The sequence below is a fragment of the Hakea prostrata genome, chromosome 5 (assembly GCF_041222555.1).
Source record: "Hakea prostrata isolate BN-2017 chromosome 5, UWA_Hpros_2, whole genome shotgun sequence".
In the NCBI taxonomy this organism is placed as follows: domain Eukaryota; kingdom Viridiplantae; phylum Streptophyta; class Magnoliopsida; order Proteales; family Proteaceae; genus Hakea; species Hakea prostrata.
In genome coordinates this window covers 52,841,117-52,862,437 of record NC_142604.1, presented here as the reverse complement: position 1 = coordinate 52,862,437, position 21,321 = coordinate 52,841,117, and the positions used below count along the sequence as shown (strand labels likewise).

Genomic DNA, 21,321 nt, shown 5'->3' with positions numbered 1-21,321 from the left:
CTTCGGGACACTTGGGTGATGATCTAATCTCCCATGAAATTTAAGTGACCTTGTGGTTAATTTCCACTGTTGCACCTGGTGTTTAAAGCTATATAAAAGAGGTATGGATTTAGTGATTTCAAATCACAAGGCAAAGCTCTCTAGCTATAGTACTACTCCTTAATGGTGAAACTAAAGTTTCTTCTCTCTTTCTCTTTCTTAATCTTTTATTCATTCTTTTTCAAGAAGAACGTCGTTGCTCAAAATGTAAGTGTGAATCCAAGCAGCGTTCTTTCATGTAGGAGTTGTTCTTGACTTATCATCAAACATCGGAGAGATTGCAGAGAGCTGCATCTCTATGGCTATATCTGATTTTTATGACATTAATGCAAATTATACAACAAGACTTGTGCTTCACACCATGGATTCCAAAAATGATGTTGTAACTGCAACATCCTCAGGTACTTCACTTACCCAATTTATTATCAAAAGCTAGGTTTTCTGAGTTTCTCTCCATTGATTCTTTGCTTAACTTGTATGAAACTTGGTTTCTTTCTCTTATGACTTTGTACTCTGAAAAAAAAAATTATCTCCAACATTCTATAAGGTGGCAGTTTTATTGTCCCAGCCTAGCTTCCAGTGCTTCTTATATGCAACTACACATGTCTGAACCTCAGTTTTTCTTCATGTCTTTGAATCCATGATATTCAAAGTTTCCATTTTTTCAATGATGAGGATTCAAAAGTAAAACTAGGACCTCAGGAAGATACTAAAATAATGATAAATTGGGGATTTCCTGACATGTAAACCCTAGATTAATGCATAACCATCTGAAAGAAGACAAGAACCATATCTTCAAAGGGAAGGAAATTTCCAGAAACCTTTTCCTAGTTTAGAGTTGGGAGGGTGCATCCATCCGGGGATTACACGAAAAGTTTTGATGGTAAGTTCTTCTATATGAGAGACATATATATATATATATTATCAAGAGAGGGAGGGACTAATATAATAAGGGTTTTTTTTTTATTATTTATTCATTTGGCCCACTTATATTAGGCCCAAAATCTTGTTTGCCATTTAAGTGAATTTTATATCAGTTGGCCCGAAATTATGAATTTCAAAAATTACAAAAAACCCAACGTTAACTTTTTAACTCTTACTGTTAAAACTGAAATGTGATCTGACATTAATGTCCTTACCTTACTCAAATTACTATATTGCCCCTAGTTTCAAGTTCCCTCCCAACGTCTCTCTTTAACCTCACCACCGCTGCAACCACCAATCTTTCCCTTGTCGGTGACCACCTCCCCCTCACCGTCCCTTGATTGTATTCATAGCCATTCTCACCTTGAAGATTAGGCTTTTATCAATTTTTCCAACCGGATGATTTGCCACATAAAGCGACAACCAATCGCTTGTTCTCTTTCTTACGCTTCCAACATCCTGTAGAAGCTGGAATATCTCTCACCTAATTACAGATATCCGCAGACTTGCAGCATCTTTTACAAAATGTTCATTCTCATACATCCCTCGCCAAGCAAACTTTGCAGCTGATGAACTTGCCAGATCAGCGGCCCTTTCTTAGGATTGGTTCGTGTACCACTTTTCACCACCCCCCCTTTATCTTTCTTTCCTTTTTTTTTTTTTTAAATAGAAATAAAAAGTTATATTAGTTAAAAACACTTACATATATAAGATTGTAGGTCATTTGTTTCGATGCCAACAAAAGAAGCCGTTAGAGCTAGATTACTAAACCATTGAATACATCAAACCTAATAGCTTGTGTTATGTTAGCTAGCTACATTAACTTACCTATTATAGATAAAGGCCAAAAAGAGGTAATGGGTTTGGGTAGGAGATTAGCTAGTGCCAACTAGTTACTCCAGACTTCTCCCACTTCAAATCCCAGATCCTGCGCAGCATTGATTCCTGCTGCAATCCAACAAGTGTTCCTTCCAGTGTAGCTTCAATATTCATCTTGCCAAAATTGATGGACCTAATATGTCCATAGATTGCAATCCCCATGCTCCATCCAGCCCCTTTTTATTTTGAATTTTGCTCTTTGACTTTTTAATGTGTAAGATCCCACACGGATTTCAGTTAAATAAATACAGTCTTCATTTTCCACCAAATAAAAAAAAAAAAAAAAAATCACCCCATACTCTCTTTGGTAAAATTCCTCATATTCATCAAAGCAATGGCCACGGTGTCTCCGAAAACCAAGGTAAGGTAGCTAGCCCTTAGCTTCGAAGTGGAGTGCATAAGTTGTTTTAAGAAACTAAAGAAGAAACTAGAATAAAACCCTAGCAAGATCAAAGGACCAAGAAATTGTCCCTATCTGTTACGATCGATGGCATCAATTCTCAGATCGTTCAACCTCACCAAAGATCTGCTTTGTCCTGGTCCTCACTCTCTGCAACGTTGTCGATGGAGTCATGGAACGAGAATTATTGGCAATGATGAGTGATCTTAGATCAAGAGGGTACAAACTCTTCAGCAATGCCTTGATTACATCGGATATACACTACCAAATCCTCTCCGGAAGCTCCTTTACATTCCTCGCTCCCACCGATTCTGCTCTCTACGATCTCGATCAACCACCCTTGCCTCCTAATACATTGAGACTCTCCAATTCCACGTTGATCCAGGCCATTTTTCCATGTTGTTTCTTCGTTCTTTCGTTCTCTTCCCTTGTTCCCTTCATGGTCTAGGGTTTGTAGGATTCTTTGGGTTTCACTAGCCCCAAACAAATAAAAAGAACTCCGGAAGGGATTGAAAGCTTCAAAAAAGAAAAAAAGAAAGAAAGCAAAAGCCTTTCCTACAGAAGAGAAAAAAATCAAGACTTCAAAATGATGATCTGATTAATTGGTTCCGCTACTCACAGTGAACGCCATAAACTCAGATCAATGTCACTTCGCCATAAAGCTATTCAGAAAAAAATATAAATAGAGAATGTGAAAATTCAGATGGATTTCAGAAAACAGAAGGGTTGCATCTCGGTGTTGGGCCGTCCTTTTCTTTCTGATTAAATGGCTAATGAAGATGCTTGTGAGAATTGAGAACCTTCAAGAGCACAAGTCATTTCTTTCTTTAAGAAGCACCGATTTGATTATTTCAAGGAAAATGAAATTTTTTGCTCTTGACCATTTCGATTCCTCAAAACCTTTTTTTTCAGTCTCTTTCGTTTAGTTTATTATGTTGAGACTCTTCAATTCCACGTTGAGGGTTAAAGAACAGTGAGGGGGAGGTGGGGAACGTGGTTGCCGGCAAGAGGAGTGGTGGTCGCCGGCGGTGGTGAGATTCAGAAGGTGTAAAAAGAAGGTGGGATGAAGGGACCTATACACATTGACTCATTGAGTGAGAGTATTTTGATCATTCTTATGGATGAGGGGTATTTATGTCTTAACACGTGAAAATTTAATAGTAAAAGTTAGAAAGTTAACGTTAGGTTTTTTTGCAATTTCTGAAGTTCATAAATTTGTTCACTTTAAGTGGGCAAACAAGATTGTCGGCCCAATAAAAGTGAGAAAAATTAAAAAATAAAATAAATAAAATTAAAACCCCTAAAATAAGATAGTTAAAGCCGTACTTCAAGAAAAATATCAAAATGCCTCGGCCTAAAAATTGACGTAAAGGAAAAGAAACACCTCCAAACAATTAATTCAGATCTTCTCCACCCGGGAAGTCATCCTCCTATCCTCCCACCCTCAAAGTTGGGCCGACACAAGCTTGCCCGTGTACTATATAGGCAAGCCTGGTGTGACAGTGGGAGTGATTTGGGGAGGGGGGGGGGACAGCATGCCTAGGTGGAGAGGATCTGGACTCACAAACAATCCTAGTAGTTTAAGCTTTGAAACAGTTTTAACTAAGAGAAGTCAAAACTTTTATTCTACACAGAACAACTCCACACAAACATATATAATTTTTTTCTCTCAAGCTCATGCAATTTGTTGCAATACGGAAGTTTTATATATAGTAATTTGCTTTCTTATACACTCCTCTTCACTGACTAATTTTTATAATTGTAGCTTTATACTTGATGGAAGATGTAGCAGTACAAGCAATCATAGGGCCACAACAATCAACTCAAGCTTCATTTGTGATTGATCTTGGAGAAAAAGCTCAAGTGCTAATTGTGTCTTTCTCTGCAACAAGTCCTTCTCTTTCTCCACTTAAGAGTCCATATTTTATAAGGACAGCAATTAATGAGTCAACTCAAGTTAAAGCCATTGCGAGCATTATCCAAACCTTTGAATGGAAGGAAGTGGTTCTGATATATGAAGATACTGCTTATGGAAATGGGGTTATACCCTATTTCATTGATGCCTTCCAAGAGATTGATATACACGTGCCATATAGGAGTATCTTTTCTCTTAATGCAACTAATAAGCAAATATTAGAAGAGCTCAATACATTAAAAACCATGCAAACTAGGGTTTTCATTGTCCACATGTCTTCTTCTATAGGATCTCAGCTTTTTATTAATGCAAAGGATGCAGGAATGATGAGCCAAGGTTATGCTTGGATTGTGACTGATGGGCTATCAAGTTTATTGGCTCCCATGGATTCTAAGGCTACTGATTCAATGGAAGGTGTACTGGGTGTAAGACCATATGTTCCAAAGTCAAGGGAGCTTGAAGAATTCAAAGTCGGATGGAATAAAAGGTTTTATTCATCAAGCAAGTCATATCGAGAAATATTTGAGCCAGGTCTCTATGGGTTGTGGGCATATGATACGGTTTGGGCACTGGCTATGGCAGTAGAGAGACTTGGAGCATTGGATCCTCATTTCCTGAGTGTGAACAACACCGACAATTTAACTGATATTTCAAGTCTTGGATACTCTCCAGTTGGCTCAAGACTTCTCCATAATATCTTGAGCACTAGTTTTAAAGGCCTGAGTGGTGATTTCCGTTTGGTTAATGGAGAGTTGGAATCTTCAACGTTTGAAATTTTCAATGTGATTAGTGAAGTAGAGAGAGTGATTGGATATTGGAACCCAACAGGAGGCATTTCAGGGCAGTTAAACAAGTCTTCTAAGAGCAATCTCAAAGCTATTATATGGCCAGGTGAGTCAACAACAAAGCCAAAGGGTTGGGATATATTTACAAATGGGAAAGAGAGCTTAAAAATTTTGGTGCCAATCAAGGATGGCTTCAATCAATTTATGAGCAGTGAAAGGGACCCCATCACTAATAAGACAACTAATGTCACAGGGTTTTGTGTAGAAGTATTTCGTAACATAACAAGTAGGCTGCCCTTTGGTCTCTCCTATGATTTTATAAGGTACCCACTAAATGGATCAGTTATTGATGACTATGATGAGCTTATCAGTGAAGTCAACCATGAGGTGAGTAAGAGATATTTAATTTGATTATCATTATCTTTCATGATGGAATATTTATGCATTTTTGTTATGTTGTGACCCAAATTATTGTATTCGCTATCAAAGATGTGACCCATTTACCAGATTAGAAACTATTAGTATGTAACCGATGATTTCCCATGAGGTCATTAAGATATTTGAGATTTTTAGCTTTAGAGTTTTGGGTGAGAATTCTTGTAACACTGTTCTTCTTTGTTCATGGAAATAGCATACTAAATAGGTGTGTGGACCACGTTAAATCTCTGTTCTTTTTGTTTTGTTTCTGTTTCAATTTGTGATTTCTTGGGGATCATTCTAACAATTTTCAATGATGGAAACATAACAGCATTTCGATGCAGCAGTAGGGGATATATCAATTCTGATGGATCGAGCAAAAGATGTAGACTTCACCATACCTTATACAGATTCTGGGGTGGTGATGGTGGTGCCAATGAAAGATAATTTGGAGAAAGAGTTCTGGAGAAAGATAATTTTTGGAGCCTTTAAGCCTGGGTCTTTGGCTGCTAACAATTGCAGGTTTCATCTACATGGGGCTTGTGGTGTGGATTCTTGAACATCCTACAAATACCGAGCTTGGGATCTCACGTCGAGAACGAATTGAAGCAAGTCTCTGGTACTCGTTCTTAACGCTCGTTTTTTCTCAGAGTATGTCTATACACCCACTACCTTTTCTCTGTCTTTTTTTCATTTTCTTTTTGCATCAATAACATTAGCATGAAATCTCAATGGTTGCAGGAGAGAGGATTGAGAGCAACTTAACAAGAGTTGTACTGGTCACATGGATATTCTTTATTCTGATCTTAACACAAAGTTACACAGCTAGTCTCTCTTCCACCTTAACAGCTCGACAGTTGCAGCCAACAATCACAGATGTTGATGAAATAATTAAATATGGATATTATGTTGGATACCAAGATGGGTCGTTTGTGAAAGACTTCTTGATAAGCCACTTGAAGTTGGAACCGTCCAAGCTTAGGAATTATTCCACTCCAGAGGGCTATCATTATGGTTTGTCTAATGGAACAGGTAATGGAGGAGTTGCAGCCATTTTTGATGAACTTCCTTACATCCAAGTCTTTCTCAATACATATTGTAATCGATACACAACGGTTGGTCGCAGCTACTCATCTGAAGGATTTGGCTTTGTAAGTCCCTCCATCTCCTCACTTGTTTTTTATTTTATTTATTTATTTATTTTTCATGATAACTATTAAACGTGGTTTCTATATTTCTGTTATGTTAGAGAGACGTTTTTGGGTTATGGAGAGAGAGAAAACGTAGGAGAGAGAGAAGAAAAAAAAAACGTGGGAGAGAGACTCAGTTTTAAGTGCTTCGGTTGATCTCTGCAACCTAGCTACATCTATAGGAATGTGATTTACTTTCTTTAGATTGACTGTAGTACATATTACATATTTATAGTTACAAGAATCCTACTCAACATTAATCTTGGACTTTAACTCTAGAGTTTGAATTACTCAAGTTACCCATTTGTGTTTGGTATGAACTGTGTCTCTTGTGTGTTTGAGTGAAACTCTGAGTCTAGTCCACTTATGGATAAGGAGTCTCTTGAGTAATTGAGTTTTAAGTCTAGTTCTTGAAGTCTTGCACGCATGGAGGTAGTTGAGATTGAGTGGAGTTCTTGAAGCCTTGCACACATGGAATAGTGGTGGCTAGGGTAGCCTATGATTTTCCTGTTTTGCCCTCTCAGACCGCAAAAGACCATTATTATCCTTAATAGTACGCATGTGACCTGAATTCTTGTACCTGATTTTGAAGATTAACCTATACCAACACGACATGTGTGACCCGTTTTGTGAAAAATATGATGGAAGTAAAGCCCTGGGTGTTGTACAAGTTGGGTCAACCTATTTACTAGCTAGATTAAATTCTATAAATATGCATTGTATGTTCTCTTATGTAGTCATGGTGAAATTTGGAATTTTTGCCTTTGGGTTTTGGGTCAGAGTCTTCATAACACCCAGTTGTTGATTGGTTGAGAAATTTCCATTGTAACTAATCTTCTTCCTACATACTGAAAATTCATCTTCTTCGCCCATGAACACAACACATTGTGTTGGTGTCTGAATCACGTTAAATCTTTGTGTTCCTTCTGTTTTTTCTATTTCTTAGTGTTCATTCTAACAATTTCTAATTGATTTCTTCCAGATTTTCCCTAAAGGCTCTCCTTTGATCTCCTATTTGTCATCGGAAGTCTTAAATATTACGGATGATGGGACCTTGGACAAAATTAAGAAAGAGTGGCTACAAGATCAAACAAATTGCAATGGCGGAGGTGGTTCTTCAACATCAACTGGCCAGCTTACCTTGAGAAGCTTTGGAGGTCTCTTCCTCATCATAGGAGTTGTTTCAGGACTTTCATTATTTATACGCTTATTCGAATTCTTGTCTGTGTTTGGTAGTCTGCATGAACAAAACACCATATTTCTCCAATTATCTTGGCAAGAAAAGATCAGTTATATGACAAATGCTCTCAGGGGGAGGTGCAATGAAACCCAAGTTGTGCCCATGGAAAATCAACCTAGGGATGATGTTGACACAGAAGGCATTGTTGAAGTAGGAGACATGGAACTTCAACATAGATTTGTTGAGATTAGGGAAGAACATACTGTTGAACCACAAGACATAGTTGGAAGACTCTCAAGTCAGTATTCAAGGAGGTCCACGCAATCCTCTAGTCAATTACAAAGGGCAATGTCTTACCCTCGCTAACATCTGTAATCACAACAGTAACATTAATTCTGTCACCATTTATTGACCGAATATATAGTTTTTTCCCCTCTTTCTAGGATCCATATTAGATGTAGCTTCCTAGTTGTTCACATTCTGATCTTGCCTTGTGCAGTTTTGGTCCAGGGTTCATCAATCTTGTATTTGAAAGGAAGTTTTTCATAGACACCCCAAATCTTTGCCTTAATGCCCATGCCCCCATGAGTATTCAAAAAATAGTACATTTCCCCTATTTTATGTATTTCTTTTTGCATCTTTTCTATAATCAATAGTGAAAAAATGTAAGAAGAGTAGAAGAAAGAATAATTGCTAAATTCTTAAATTGCAACCCTACGCCTTGCCAATAAAATGGTAAAGATGTCAACAGCTAGCTGACAAAATTTTATTTAGTCTACATTCATACCTATTTAGGAGAATCTGAATAAAAAAATAATGCCTCCCCAAATACCATATGGGTCCCACTTAATCAGTCAAAAACCAATAAGATATTACAATTTTTTTTGAATATAATAGAATGGCTGATATGGTATTGCAACTATCCATTATGAATTGATCTATATACATCCATAGGCATGGCTATAGTTTTGATATGGATTTGACAAATAATCACCATATTAATCCCATATAAATCAGGAAAAGAACTTTGGCTTTGATTCGGTTGGCAACAACAGCAGCTTTTCCCTCCTTGTCTTCATAGCTGTCAAAAAACTTAAACCCTATGTCCAGATCAAACAGTGATAAGTTTGAATAATCTTGGGGTTATGATGGTGCATTTTTCTTCAACCAAATTTACTTTCTCTTGCCGAGACTGGAGTGGGTGGAGTTTGGGTGGAGTAGAGAAGAAAAATTAAAGAGGAGCAAAACTATCTTCCTCCTTTAACTGACAGTGTTTAGTGATAATTTTCTACTCAATGAATAAGGAAGAATTTGTATTTTTCGTAATAAACTCCTTAGGAGTCAAATACTAACTCTTCTTCTATGGGACTTCTGATGTAGTCATTGCCTCCCTCCTTTAGGCCACTAGGTTCTCTCGTGGCACCCTACATATCAGATACTTTAGCCGTCCCCTCATCCCTGCTCATCTCACAGCCCTTGTGCCCCCTTGTAGGACCAAATTAAGGAAAAGCTCCAGCTCTAGAAAGCCAGACTTTTGTCCAATGCTGGTAGGCTAGTCTTGATCAAATCCGCCCTCCAATCTTTTCACGTATACTGGTGTGGAATCTTTGTCCTCCTCAAATCCACCATATGCAATATGGAATCTTGTTTGGTAGTTTCCATTAAAGGCCAAGAAATCCACATATTCTCCAATTCATCAAATGGGCTAACATTTGCAAACCCAAAACTAAGGGTGGTCTTAGCATTCTTCGTATTGGGGCCACAACATTGCTAGCCTTCTTAGGCTCCTATGGAAAATTTCCTCCCATGATGATTATGTCTTGTCAATTGGGTCTATCCTTATCTCCACACGAAGGACTCTCTTTGGACCAGTTCCTTGCTCTCGACCCCTCCTAGATCTTGTGGAAGTTCTCTCCCTGAGATACCTCACTCACTCTGCCTTCCACCAAGCTTGGTGATGTGTCTTCCATTCCTTCTAGCTTGACCCTTGGCATCCCTTAGGGTTCTCTTTCTTAGCTTCGGCCCTCAGGGTGTCTACTCCTCAAAATCCTTGAAGATGACCCAGTCTTTTCCTCCATTTTTTTCCAGTGCTTGGGACTTCCCCTTCAATTTTTCCCTGGTCTATGCCCCATTCTTTCCTCCCGGCCTTCCCATGCTCCCTTACCTCTCCCACCCAGATGCCCCACTCTAGGTCCCTATTGGAATGGAATCTTCAACACCTCCTCTACTTTGCAATTCATCCAATCCCCCTCTAACTTAGTTCTTTGGTCCAAGCTTGTCTGGTTCAAGGTCAACATCCCTAGACAATCCTTCATCGTAAAGAGAGCCCTGACCACCTGTCTCCCCACCTAATCTTTTCTCATCCAATGCCAACATCACTACCTCCCCTCTTTGTGCCCCCTTGAAGTTCTGATTTTGAAAACATTCCCCCCCCCCCCCCCCACCTCTTCTTCTCCCCTAACTAGTCCCATTTCCTTGCCCTGTCCTCCATCTAGTATCATTGCAAGCAACCTCACCCATTTAAAACTTCAATATGATTGGATCATCTCTATGTTAATCCCAGTTGACACGGGGGGAAGAATTAGTGTCTTCTAAAATTCTCTTTGATGTGAAGGTTGGTCAAGACAATCCTGTAGTTATCAATTATGCAAGGGCACAACCACCCCACACTAGAATTTGGCTAGGTCTACCAGACAGTGCACCACCACTAGATCTACAATCAAAGCACCCCAATATATGCGATGAAAAAATAAACTAGTAATACAAGACACTAAATTTACATGGTTTGACCAAATTGCCTACATCCATGGAGTAATGCTCTAAATAGAGTTTTGAAATTACTCAATACTTTCCAACTAAAATCTTGATCAATACAATGATCGAAAAGCACCCACTCTCAATGCATTCAAAACATGGAGCATCCACTCCAGTATGAACTCCTGCAGCCACCAAAGTATATGGCCACAACCTCAAACAACTCAACCCTAACAAGCAACTACTTGAAAAGTGAAACTTTTCAAATGAGGGAGATTACAATAGATTAATCACCTTCTTCTTTAACGTTTTCACCAAAAATATGCATCCGAGCTTGTTCTCCATACCTATCTTGCTTCTCAGCTTCTCCTTCTTGTTTTTCATAGTCTCCACAAGCCAAAAACCTCAAAAATCCATAGTTGTTATGCTCAAAATCAAGCACTGAAGAGAATGAATGTAAATGTCGGATTTCACCTTATGGATGAGTCCCAAAAGGAATCTAATCATAAAACCGTTGGATCTTCACTTTAAAAATGCTAGTAACATCTGAGTCGTTAAATGTCTTAAGTTATGTAAGACCTCAAAAGATTATTTCAAATAGAATCCTTTTTTTTTTTTTTTTACTCTATCTTAAACATAAAACACACTGGATCATTTTAATCAATATACATCACGGGGTACCATATAGCATACTCCTGGCCAACCAAACACCTTGCGATGGATTCTTTTCCGTCATGGACACTTGAAAACCAAGCGCATGAATCTCTACCATTAAAATCAAATTTTCATGCATGTCCTTCTAATGACCATTAGATTCACACCTTTCAATCTTTCAAAATTACGTGCTCCTCTCTGAGATATAAAAGTTTTTTTCAAAAAGACCCCCAAACTCTTTAAAAATTATTTTAGAACCCCTGAATATATAGTTAGAATTGGCGATATATCAGAATGTTAGTCAAAATTTTCACATTTTCTCTCTCCTCTCCAAAGCTCTCCAGAGCATCTCTCTCCTATTTATTGCATTTTTCACCCTATTTTGCTTCGATGTTTGGCATCTACTAGTACATATTGCTTTGTTATTTCCAGATATCACGTTGTTTATGTCAATTAAGCGGGATTTGCACTAATCTATGAGTTTTTTCGTCTCACAGATAACCATTCTCCTCCAACTATTTTTTGACAACATGCATGCCATAATGTTGTTGGATGGTATGAAATTAAAGTATGTTGAATACCGTGAGCCAATCTACAAGCTCATTGAGTTGCGATTTTTTCACGAAGTGATTTATTTTATTTTTTTTTTGCGTAAAAAATTGTATTTTTGAAACTAAAAATGCTTACTTTTTAAGATATAAATCTATTGTATGGTGATAAAAAAAAAATAAAAAAATAAAAAAAAAAACATATGTGGAACTCCATGAGCCGATATACAGACTCACAGAGTCGAAATATTTATCCACCGAATAAATAATTATTTTATTTTTCAAAAATTATTAAAATATTAATAAAAATATAAATAGTTATGAAAAAAGGGATAAAATAGGGGAAAATGTTTTCAAAATTTTGGAATAGTTATGTAAGTATTTCTCAAGTGTTGCCCATGTGGTTTCATCGCTGGTTTGATATGGGTAGCCTATTTTTTTGCCAAAAAATTGTAAAAATTCATTTTATTTTTAAAAATAAAGAAAAATTTGCTAATTATACACTTAGGTACATCATACATGATTGTTTATTTGTGTAGAGAAAATTATTCTGGTATCGTTCAGTAACTTATGCAGTCATTTGAATGCAGCAGTCATCATATCTGTTATTGGGAGTCAAAGGGGAGCTAGTTCCTCATAGGGTGGATGGGGACAGCCACGGCCACAAGGCCGTGGACAGTCAAGACGGGGACAGCCACAGGGCTGACGGAGACAACCACAACGACAGGGAGAGCCTAAGAGACCAGAAGTGCAAGAGGGAGGATTGACCCAACATGGCAATACTATGTGGCTATTGATGGAGATAAGAATAAAACACAATGTATTTTGTGAAAATAAAATCTACTCAAGTGGCATCAACAGGTTTAAGAGTCACATCACTGGGAGTTCAAAGGATGTGACCACATAGATGCTTATCAACTTGTCCCAAACTTCTTTAGCTGTATCACAATCCATTACTTTAGCCATGACCTCTTCATTCATCCCAGATATAATAGTATTTAGTGCCCTGAGATTGTGTGCATAAATATTTTTAGCCTCATTATTTGTAAGTGGATCTATTGGTTCCTCATAACCATTAAATATTGATTGTCATACATCATACCCTAGTGATCCAATGTATATGTGCATTCTTCTTTTTCAAAAAACATATAATGTACCATCAACAACATGAACTTTTCCAAAGTCTTTTGAATTTCCTTCACTTATAGTCATTCTTACAACCTCTTTGATCAGATCCCGAAGTGGTTAAACTTTTCTCCACGGGAACTTTGCTTTGATACCAGTTGTAAATCCCAGGTTGACACTGAGATGGAGGGTGAATCAATGTTTTCTAAAATTCTCTTTGATATGATGCTTCTTTAGTTTCAAGACAAAATTGGTCAAATAATCCTGTAGTTATCAATTACGCAATGGCACGACCACCAGCAACCACAATATGATTAGGTCTACCAAATAGTACTGCACGACCACTCTGCAATCAAAGCACCCCAATATGTCTAATGAAAAATTAAACTAGAAATACAAGACACCAAATTTATGTGGTTCGGCCAAATTGCTTACATCCACGGAGTAATGTTCTAAATAGAGCTTCGTTTTTATTCAATACTTTTCAACTAAAATCTTAATCAATACAATGATCAGAGAGCACCCACTCTAGTATAAACTCTTGCACCCAAAAAAATATAAGACCACAATCTCAAACAACTCAATCCTACAAGCAACTACTTGAAAAGTGAAACTTTTCAAATGAAGGAGATTATAATAGATTACTCACCTTCTTCAACGTTTTCACCAAAATATGCATCCGAACTTGTTCTCCGTACCAATCTTGCTTCTTGGCTTCTCTTCCTTGTTTTTCTTAGTCTCCATAAGCCAAAACCTTAAAAACCCGTAACTGTTTAGCTCAAAATCGAGCATTTGAAGAGAGTGAATGTAAATTTTCAGGAATCGTCGGATTTCACCTTCTGAATGAGTCCCAAAAGGAATCTAATCATAAACCATTCGATCTTCACTTGAAAAAGGCGAATAACATCTAGGTCGTTAAATGTCTTAAGTTATATAAGACCTCACAAGATTATTTCAAATAGAATATATATATATATATATATATATATATATATATATATATATATATATATATATATATATATATATATATATATATATATATATATATATATATATTATTCTATCTTAAACATGCAACACACTGGATCATTTTAATCCCTATACATCGCGATGTACCATATAGCATATTCCAAGCCAACCAGACACCTCGCAATGGAATCTTTTCCGTCATGGACAGTTGAAAACCAAGCGCATTAATCTCATCCCTTAAATTCGGATTTTCATTCATGTCCTTCTAATAACCATTAGATTCGCTCCATTCAATCTTTCAAAATTACATGGTCTTCTCTGTGATATAAAACTTCTTTCACAAAGACCCCCAAACTCTTTAAAAATTATTTTCAAACCCCTGAAAGTATATTACATCACAAAGAGAAAATTTCATCATAAAGGCAAATTTCATCTGATTTCTACATTGCCCACATTTGCTTCTATATCACACACTCTTATGAGAAACCTAATAAATTTCTTGTTTGATATTGGAATCGCAAACCAGAAAGTGCGTTGGGAAGAAAACTTCATGATCAACATTTTGCAGTTGAAGTTGAACCCATAAAACAATTTAATGACTACCGTAAAATTCATCCAAGATGGCCCTTGTGCAGTGACCTATGAAATCCACCATTCTAAGGAATCTTTACTTCACCCAAAACACTTAAATCTTCTCATAAGCACTCAAAAATTCTGTAATAATGTTAATAACCCTCTAAAAATATAGCAAATGGCTCAAGCCTTCTATGGGACCTTCACTTCAGTACAAGCCATGTACTCTTAGAACACACAATATTTTGGTCGCCAATAATGACAACACATGCAATCTCAGCCAATGCAACAACACTCTAGTACTCTTTGGCAGGTCTATGATGGCCAACCCCATCTGCAAGCTAGTTTCCGGTGCTTGTATCTCCCACTATTGGTTAGATTGCAACATTTGCAGATGGTCCTCCAAATCTTGCTCTACTGATTCAGTTTGGAAGGATATCCGTTACGATGTTACTCTTAAGGTTGCTTCCATTCTCCCCAAACCCTTGGTAGATTCTCCAATATTAAGGAACATACACATTGTTGTTACCTAGGGATTAGATTCTTCTATTTTGACTCAGCCACACTGCCCTTAGCTACAGCCCTCTCAACCCCCACCCCTTTTTCTCCGTTTCCGAGTAATTATTCATTCAAAAAGAAAATGGTACTAGAAATTCAATTCATTCTTGACAGATCATGGTACAGAAGAATAGTACTACATATCAGCATGAGTTCAATGAAATTTCAATGCGATCTTAATATTCTTTTACTCTATGTTAATGACATGTTTTCTAAGGTCAAATGCTTTAAAAGAAAAATAGAAAGTTTATAGAATGAATACTACAACATTCAGCATAAAGTAGCCTAGACATCAAATCTACCTCTATGAAGATTGGTAAAAGATGTATTTTTTGGCCGAATTCATCTTTGAAAATTCTCCCTGGCTGGTCCTGCATTTCATATATATTTTAGCTTTACCCATCCTGGCTGAAGGCGACAACAGTATACTTCTAGCTGGTGGTCTTCTTAGTCATCTTGCATTCAGTTGAATTAGTAAAGCCTCACCTTTGTCAGCTCTACTTGTAAAAGAATCCCTTCTTCTTAATACAAACTCCTCCAATTTCCTTTTTGAATAATAGAAGGGGATATACTGCTCTCTCTATATTCCTTCTTCACATCTTATTTACTTTTTTTGGTAAACCTTCACATCTTATTGTTGCACCAAAGTACTAGAGAGTCTCCGTTCAAAGTTTACTGTAGATGACTCTAATGCTTTTTAGCTATATATTGTCCTTAGGTCTCAATGCATGAGTCCAGATTTTAGCAGTAGCAACCAAGTTGAAGCAAGAATCTAATAAATTCTTTCATGGAAGAATTGGGATTGACAGAACTAATCTTAAATGTTGTTTAGATTTAGCAAATACCTCCTTGTGATTATCTGGTTTGTTGGATTCCTCCACTAAAGAAGTTTGCTCTTTGAATAATGGTCTGGGAATAAATTCATCTTATTTTTGTGCCAATATACGCTTTCTATTCTCCTTTTATATCTATTTTATGGTTGGCATTATCAATTGAGTTGCCAATAGGTTGGCTGGATATCAATTCTTGTCTTCTACAATATTATGGAGTGCATTTTAATGCTTGTAACAACTTTATTTTTAATGCATCTTTCCTTCACCCCCGAAAAAAAAATTATATCTTATTATAATATTTAATAATGGGGAGTAAGAGGGACTTGTAGATGTTTCTTGAGGAGTTGTACATGCTTAGTACGACATATTGTTTTTCTTTATGTATAAATGAAGTGCACTATGTCATGTTATTTTTTTTGAATCTGAGGTTCATCCGGGCCAGCTTGCGCGCACCATGATTACATCTTTAAGGGAGCTTTTATATAATAAATATAGAAAAGGGCTTCGACCCTGGCCCCGAGGGGATTTGAACTCTGACCTCCTCACTATGTCATGTTATTAATTAGAGCAAATTGCATTGGCACCCCAACATGGAGGTCTTAAAGTATTGATACCCCACTTTATGTTTAAAAAGCCCAGAAATTCCAAAATTGGATTTTCATTGGATATATTCGTCCAATTTGTCAATGAAAACATTTCAGACACTATTTATTATAGGGATATCTTTTTAAAATAAGCAGTAATTTAACTATTTTCAGTGATAAAATTTGACAAATATATCTAATTTTGGGGTCTCTATGCTTTTTAAACATAAAGTAAGGTGCCAGTACTTTAAAGCCTCCATTTTGGAGTGCCAGTGCAATTTACTCTACTAATGATGTAAATCTATTTTTTATTATCTCTTGATATTTCCCGTATGAGTAGGAATTTTCCTTTTGATACTCCATTCAAGATTTGTATGTAAATTGTGGCATGAACCATGACAAACTCTGTCAAGGAAAGTACCGGAGGTACTAAGTCACATAGAATTTTGAGGTGGAAAAAGGATTACATTATACTAATTTTTTTTAAGAAGTATAGCAAGCACACGTAAATGGATTTCACACTTTTCTTCATGTGTCAAGAGGCCGGATTTATTACTTTTCAATTTTGAAAAGCTTTTAAAATAAATTTAACTATAATCATAATGCCTCTTTTTTTCATTTTTCTTTTCGATTGTACCATGGTGCATGCAAATCTTGCATCGAAATGCATTTATTTCGATTTCTTGGTCAACTAAAATCATTATTGACAAAAAAAAACTAGATATTTTACAAGAGAATTTTCAAGACTTCCAAGATAATTAAAAAAAAAAGTTTATGAACATAAAAAAGGTTAAATAAGCATAAAATAAATATAAAATAAGATTAAAAAATACATTTCATATTTATGACTCATAATTAGAAAGCAACCCCTCCCCAAAAAAAAAATCTTGATGCTTTGTTATTTCAAATGACATTTTTTGACCCATTAAACTGCTAGTGTCACCCTGGCCTGCTTTATAAATGAGATGAAATCAGGTTGAATGTGCAGGCATGTATTTTACATGATCAAGATATAAATATTGAAGGTGAAAATAAAGAAGAAGCTTACATGGGATCCTCAATACAACACAAGACTGAAATTAAGAGGGTCAAAGGCTTTCAATTGGTTCTCATCCCCTTCATCCTAAGCACGCCAGCTTTTCTCTGAATCTCTGTGTTTTAATATAAAAGAAAGCTTTTTAAGTCATCTTCTCCACCACCTTGCCTCTACTTGAATTTGTTCAGCTGGGTTTTCAATCACTAGCTACATCTGCAAGAAACCCATAAAGGAGTTTTATTTTCTTGTTATCATCTGCAATGGTGAGATATTGAATTCACCATATGATCTGGTTATCCATCTTGAATTAGCTTTTTCCAGTTTCATATCTAATGGGTTTTCTTTGTTTCTATGTTGGCAACAGGTGAATACAAAGATGGAGGAGAGTACTTCTATAGATATTGATTTTGTCACAAAGAAGCTCTCTCAAACTTCCCATCCTTACTTTGGGTTGACAACCTCTTGTATTCATAGAATCGACCAAAGAATTCGTAAAATGAATGAAGATGCATACACACCAGATACAATCACCATTGGCCCTTATCACAGGAAAGCCCATAAGAAGAACACGCAAATGCAAGCCATGGAAGACCTTAAATCGCGATACTTGCAGCAACTGCTTGACAGAACGTCTGAGAGAACCAGCATTCAAAAGTATGTGAAAGCTCTCAAGGAAATAGAAATTGAAGCCCGTGAGTATTACGCAGAAGTCATCAGCTATGATGAAGATTTCATTGAAATTATGCTCTTTGATGGTGTGTTCCTCATTGAGTTATTCAGGAAAGATGCAGATGTTGTTAAGCCAGATGATAATGATCCTCTTCTCAATTCAAGTTTAAGGAGATCAAGGGTTGTTCGTGACTTGTTATTGCTTGAAAATCAAATACCCATGTTAGTTCTTCAAACCCTGTTCGATTCAAGTAAGGACCCCATCTCTGATCAGCTCTCACTCACTGAATTGGCTCGGCTTTTCTTCAAGAATTTCATCCCAGAAGCCACACACGAGTACCCAGAAGACAAACAGACCATTAAACACAACCATTTGCTTGATCTGCTAAGCTGTGCACTTGAGGAATCTCTTCCACCGATCAAGGATAAAACATCAACTGCATCACTAGAAGCTCTACCATCTGTGACAGAGCTCCGGAATGCTGGTGTCAATTTCGTAAAGAGTCCAGACAATGATCGGTTTCTGGACATTAAGTTTCAGCATGGAGTGTTTGAAATCCCTCAACTGTTGGTTGATGACTACACAGACACGTTCTTCAGGAACATTATTGCTTATGAGCAACATCGTTACAAAGGTAGAGATTACATGACATCATATGCCCAGTTGATGGATTACCTTATCAACTCTGCTGATGATGTTGCTTTTCTTCGTAGTCGTGGAATTATTAAGAATCATCTGGGTGATGACTCTAAGGTATCGAATCTAATTAACAATCTCTGCAATGAAATTTCTGTTATACATTTCTCTTATGGTGATCTTTGTGAGAAAGTTCATCAATATTATAACTCACCTTATAACCAATGGAGAGAGACATTGAGGCGTGATTACTGCAACAGTCCATGGGCGATTATTTCAGTGATTGCAGCAATTATATTACTTCTTCTAAATTTCTGGCTTGCTGTGTTTGCGGCACTACCTATCTTTACTGCTCATGCATAAACCTTGGACATTTGCCAAGGTCGATCTGCTATGGGCGGTTGTAAGCCACTGTGTGTGTCTATTTTAATTGTAGATTCTCCAAGTTGCCTATGTTGGATTTATTATATGTTTGTCAATCCAACTTAACTGTTTGTACCATTCACTTTATTGAGCATTTGATGTTTTTTGCCATGTTGAAATTAATATCCCACTCAAAGCCGAAGCCGAGATGCATATATTTGAGATTATAACGATTATAGTGTTATATATGAACAAAATCTTGTGCCTAAGATAGATTTGCATCAACATAGTGTGTGATCTAGGTGACCTGGTTTATAAGATTTATGATGCAAACAGAGGACTTAGGCAGGGGCGGAACCAGGATTCAATATGGGGGGCCGAAGAATAGAAGTCCAGATTGGGAAAGCACCAATGGTTTTTCGCTACACATATTCTATGGGTCCTTAAGACCCATTGAGGGTCCCACATATGAATTATTTTATTATATTAAGGAATAAACTCATATATATTCTGTGAGGCCTACACATAGTTGATAAAAATAGATAAATTATTGATAATGATAGTTTTTTTCAACAAGATATAGATAAATTAAAGCATCAGTACAAAAAAAATATATATATATATATATATATATATATATATATATATATATATATATATATATATATATATATATATATATATATATATATATATATATATATATATATATATATATATATGACACACACATGCTTCAACCTAAAATGTCAGATGCAAGGTAAGAAATGCAACCAATGGTATTTAGTTACCTTACTAACTATAGACATTTTATTTATAATATAAAATCAAATAGCAAAAATTGTAGACAAAATAAAGAAACAAAGAATATAAAATCAAATAAAAAATATAAAAAAATGAAAAAAAAAACAATAAATAAATTGAGAAATAAAAAGAGTATCTAATTGTGGGGAAGTTTTTTTTTTCAAATTTTCTGTAACTCACACTTATAAAAAGGGAAGCATAAATAGGAAGAAAGAAACATAAGAGAATAAATAGAAGGAAAAAAAAAAAAAAAAAAGAGGAGAGAGGAGAGAGGAGATATGAGAAAATATAGGAATTGAGGAGTTGGTTTCTAATTATAAATGACATTTTGAATATCTAATAAGATTTTTTTTTTTTTTCAAAAATTTCCTTTTTATAGAAAGAGATGAGAATAAATAGGAAAAAAAGATGTGAGAGAGAAGTGGGGAGAATAAATAGGAATTGAGGAGTTAGTTTTTAACTAGATATGACTTTTATACCCATTATTTTACATTTAAAAGTTGTTCTCAATATTTGGGGGGGCAAATGATGACATTACATGTGACAAGAGAAAAAAGTGAAAAAATGAAGAAAATTAATATAAAAAATCCAAAATTTAAGGGAATTCATTAAAATTTTGAAAAATCCGGGGGGGGGGGGCGCCATGCCCCCCGGACCCTTAGTAGGTCCGCCCCTGGACTTAGGTCTACCCATTTACTTGATTAAAATTAGGGTTACCGAAAGAAAAAAAATTTGAGGTGTAAACGGACCGAATTTCAGATCAGATAGTGGTAATATATCCGGACGGATTCGGATAATATCCTATCGATTTTCGGACTGATTCAGTCGGATTTGGATGATAATCAGATAATTATTTTCTTAAGTAGATTCTTCTATATGGCCATGAATACATATTAAATACAAGTTTTTGACTACGTGTTTACATCTCTACCATTTATTTGTGAAGGCTAGGTTTGGAATTTAAGAATTTATCAACTTTGGTAGCTATTTTAGTAGAAAATCTATAAAAACAATCACATATCACAGGTCAAAAAAAAAAATTTAAAAATTCTAAATAACTAGCGGATTTCGTTTTCCATTTACACCCCTAATTAAAATCTATGGTGAGATTTGAGATTTTTGCCTTAGGGCCTGTTTGGTTACATGAGTCCGGAGATTTCAAATATATAAAAAATTCAAATCTATAGATTTCAAATCTATGGAGTTATAATTTATAAAATTAGATGTTTGGTTGTGGAATGAAATCTTTGGATTCATCCTAAAAAACTATTTGATCGACGTGATTTTTGTGAATGTGCAAATGTATAGCTTTTTTGAAATCTCTGGATTTCACCCCTTACCCATAAATCTACAGATTCACGTTTTTAGTGTAAAAAGGCAAATCTCTAGATTTCATGAATCTAGAGATTTTTACAACCAAACGGGTATAATTCTCAAATTCATGAATCCAGAGATTTGAAATCTCTCGATGTCAAACATAAA

General features: G+C 36.0%; 2 protein-coding genes across 2 annotated transcripts; both read left to right on the top strand.

Annotated features, from left to right (window-relative positions):
* The first annotated feature begins 337 nt into the window (after nt 1-337).
* On the top strand, nt 338-8,095 carry LOC149016491 (glutamate receptor 2.8-like). Its single transcript, XM_089156769.1, is given in 6 exon segments — nt 338-440; nt 4,008-5,329; nt 5,691-5,834; nt 5,836-6,010; nt 6,101-6,510; nt 7,532-8,095. Coding segments are annotated over 6 exon segments (2,718 nt in total).
* A 9,450-nt stretch (nt 8,096-17,545) lies between these two features.
* On the top strand, nt 17,546-19,035 carry LOC149016490 (UPF0481 protein At3g47200-like). Its single transcript, XM_089156768.1, has 2 exons — nt 17,546-17,629; nt 17,731-19,035. The coding sequence occupies exons 1-2, from the start codon at nt 17,627-17,629 to the stop codon at nt 19,033-19,035; spliced, it is 1,308 nt and encodes a 435-aa protein (XP_089012894.1). The 5' UTR covers nt 17,546-17,626.
* The last annotated feature ends 2,286 nt before the right edge of the window (nt 19,036-21,321 follow it).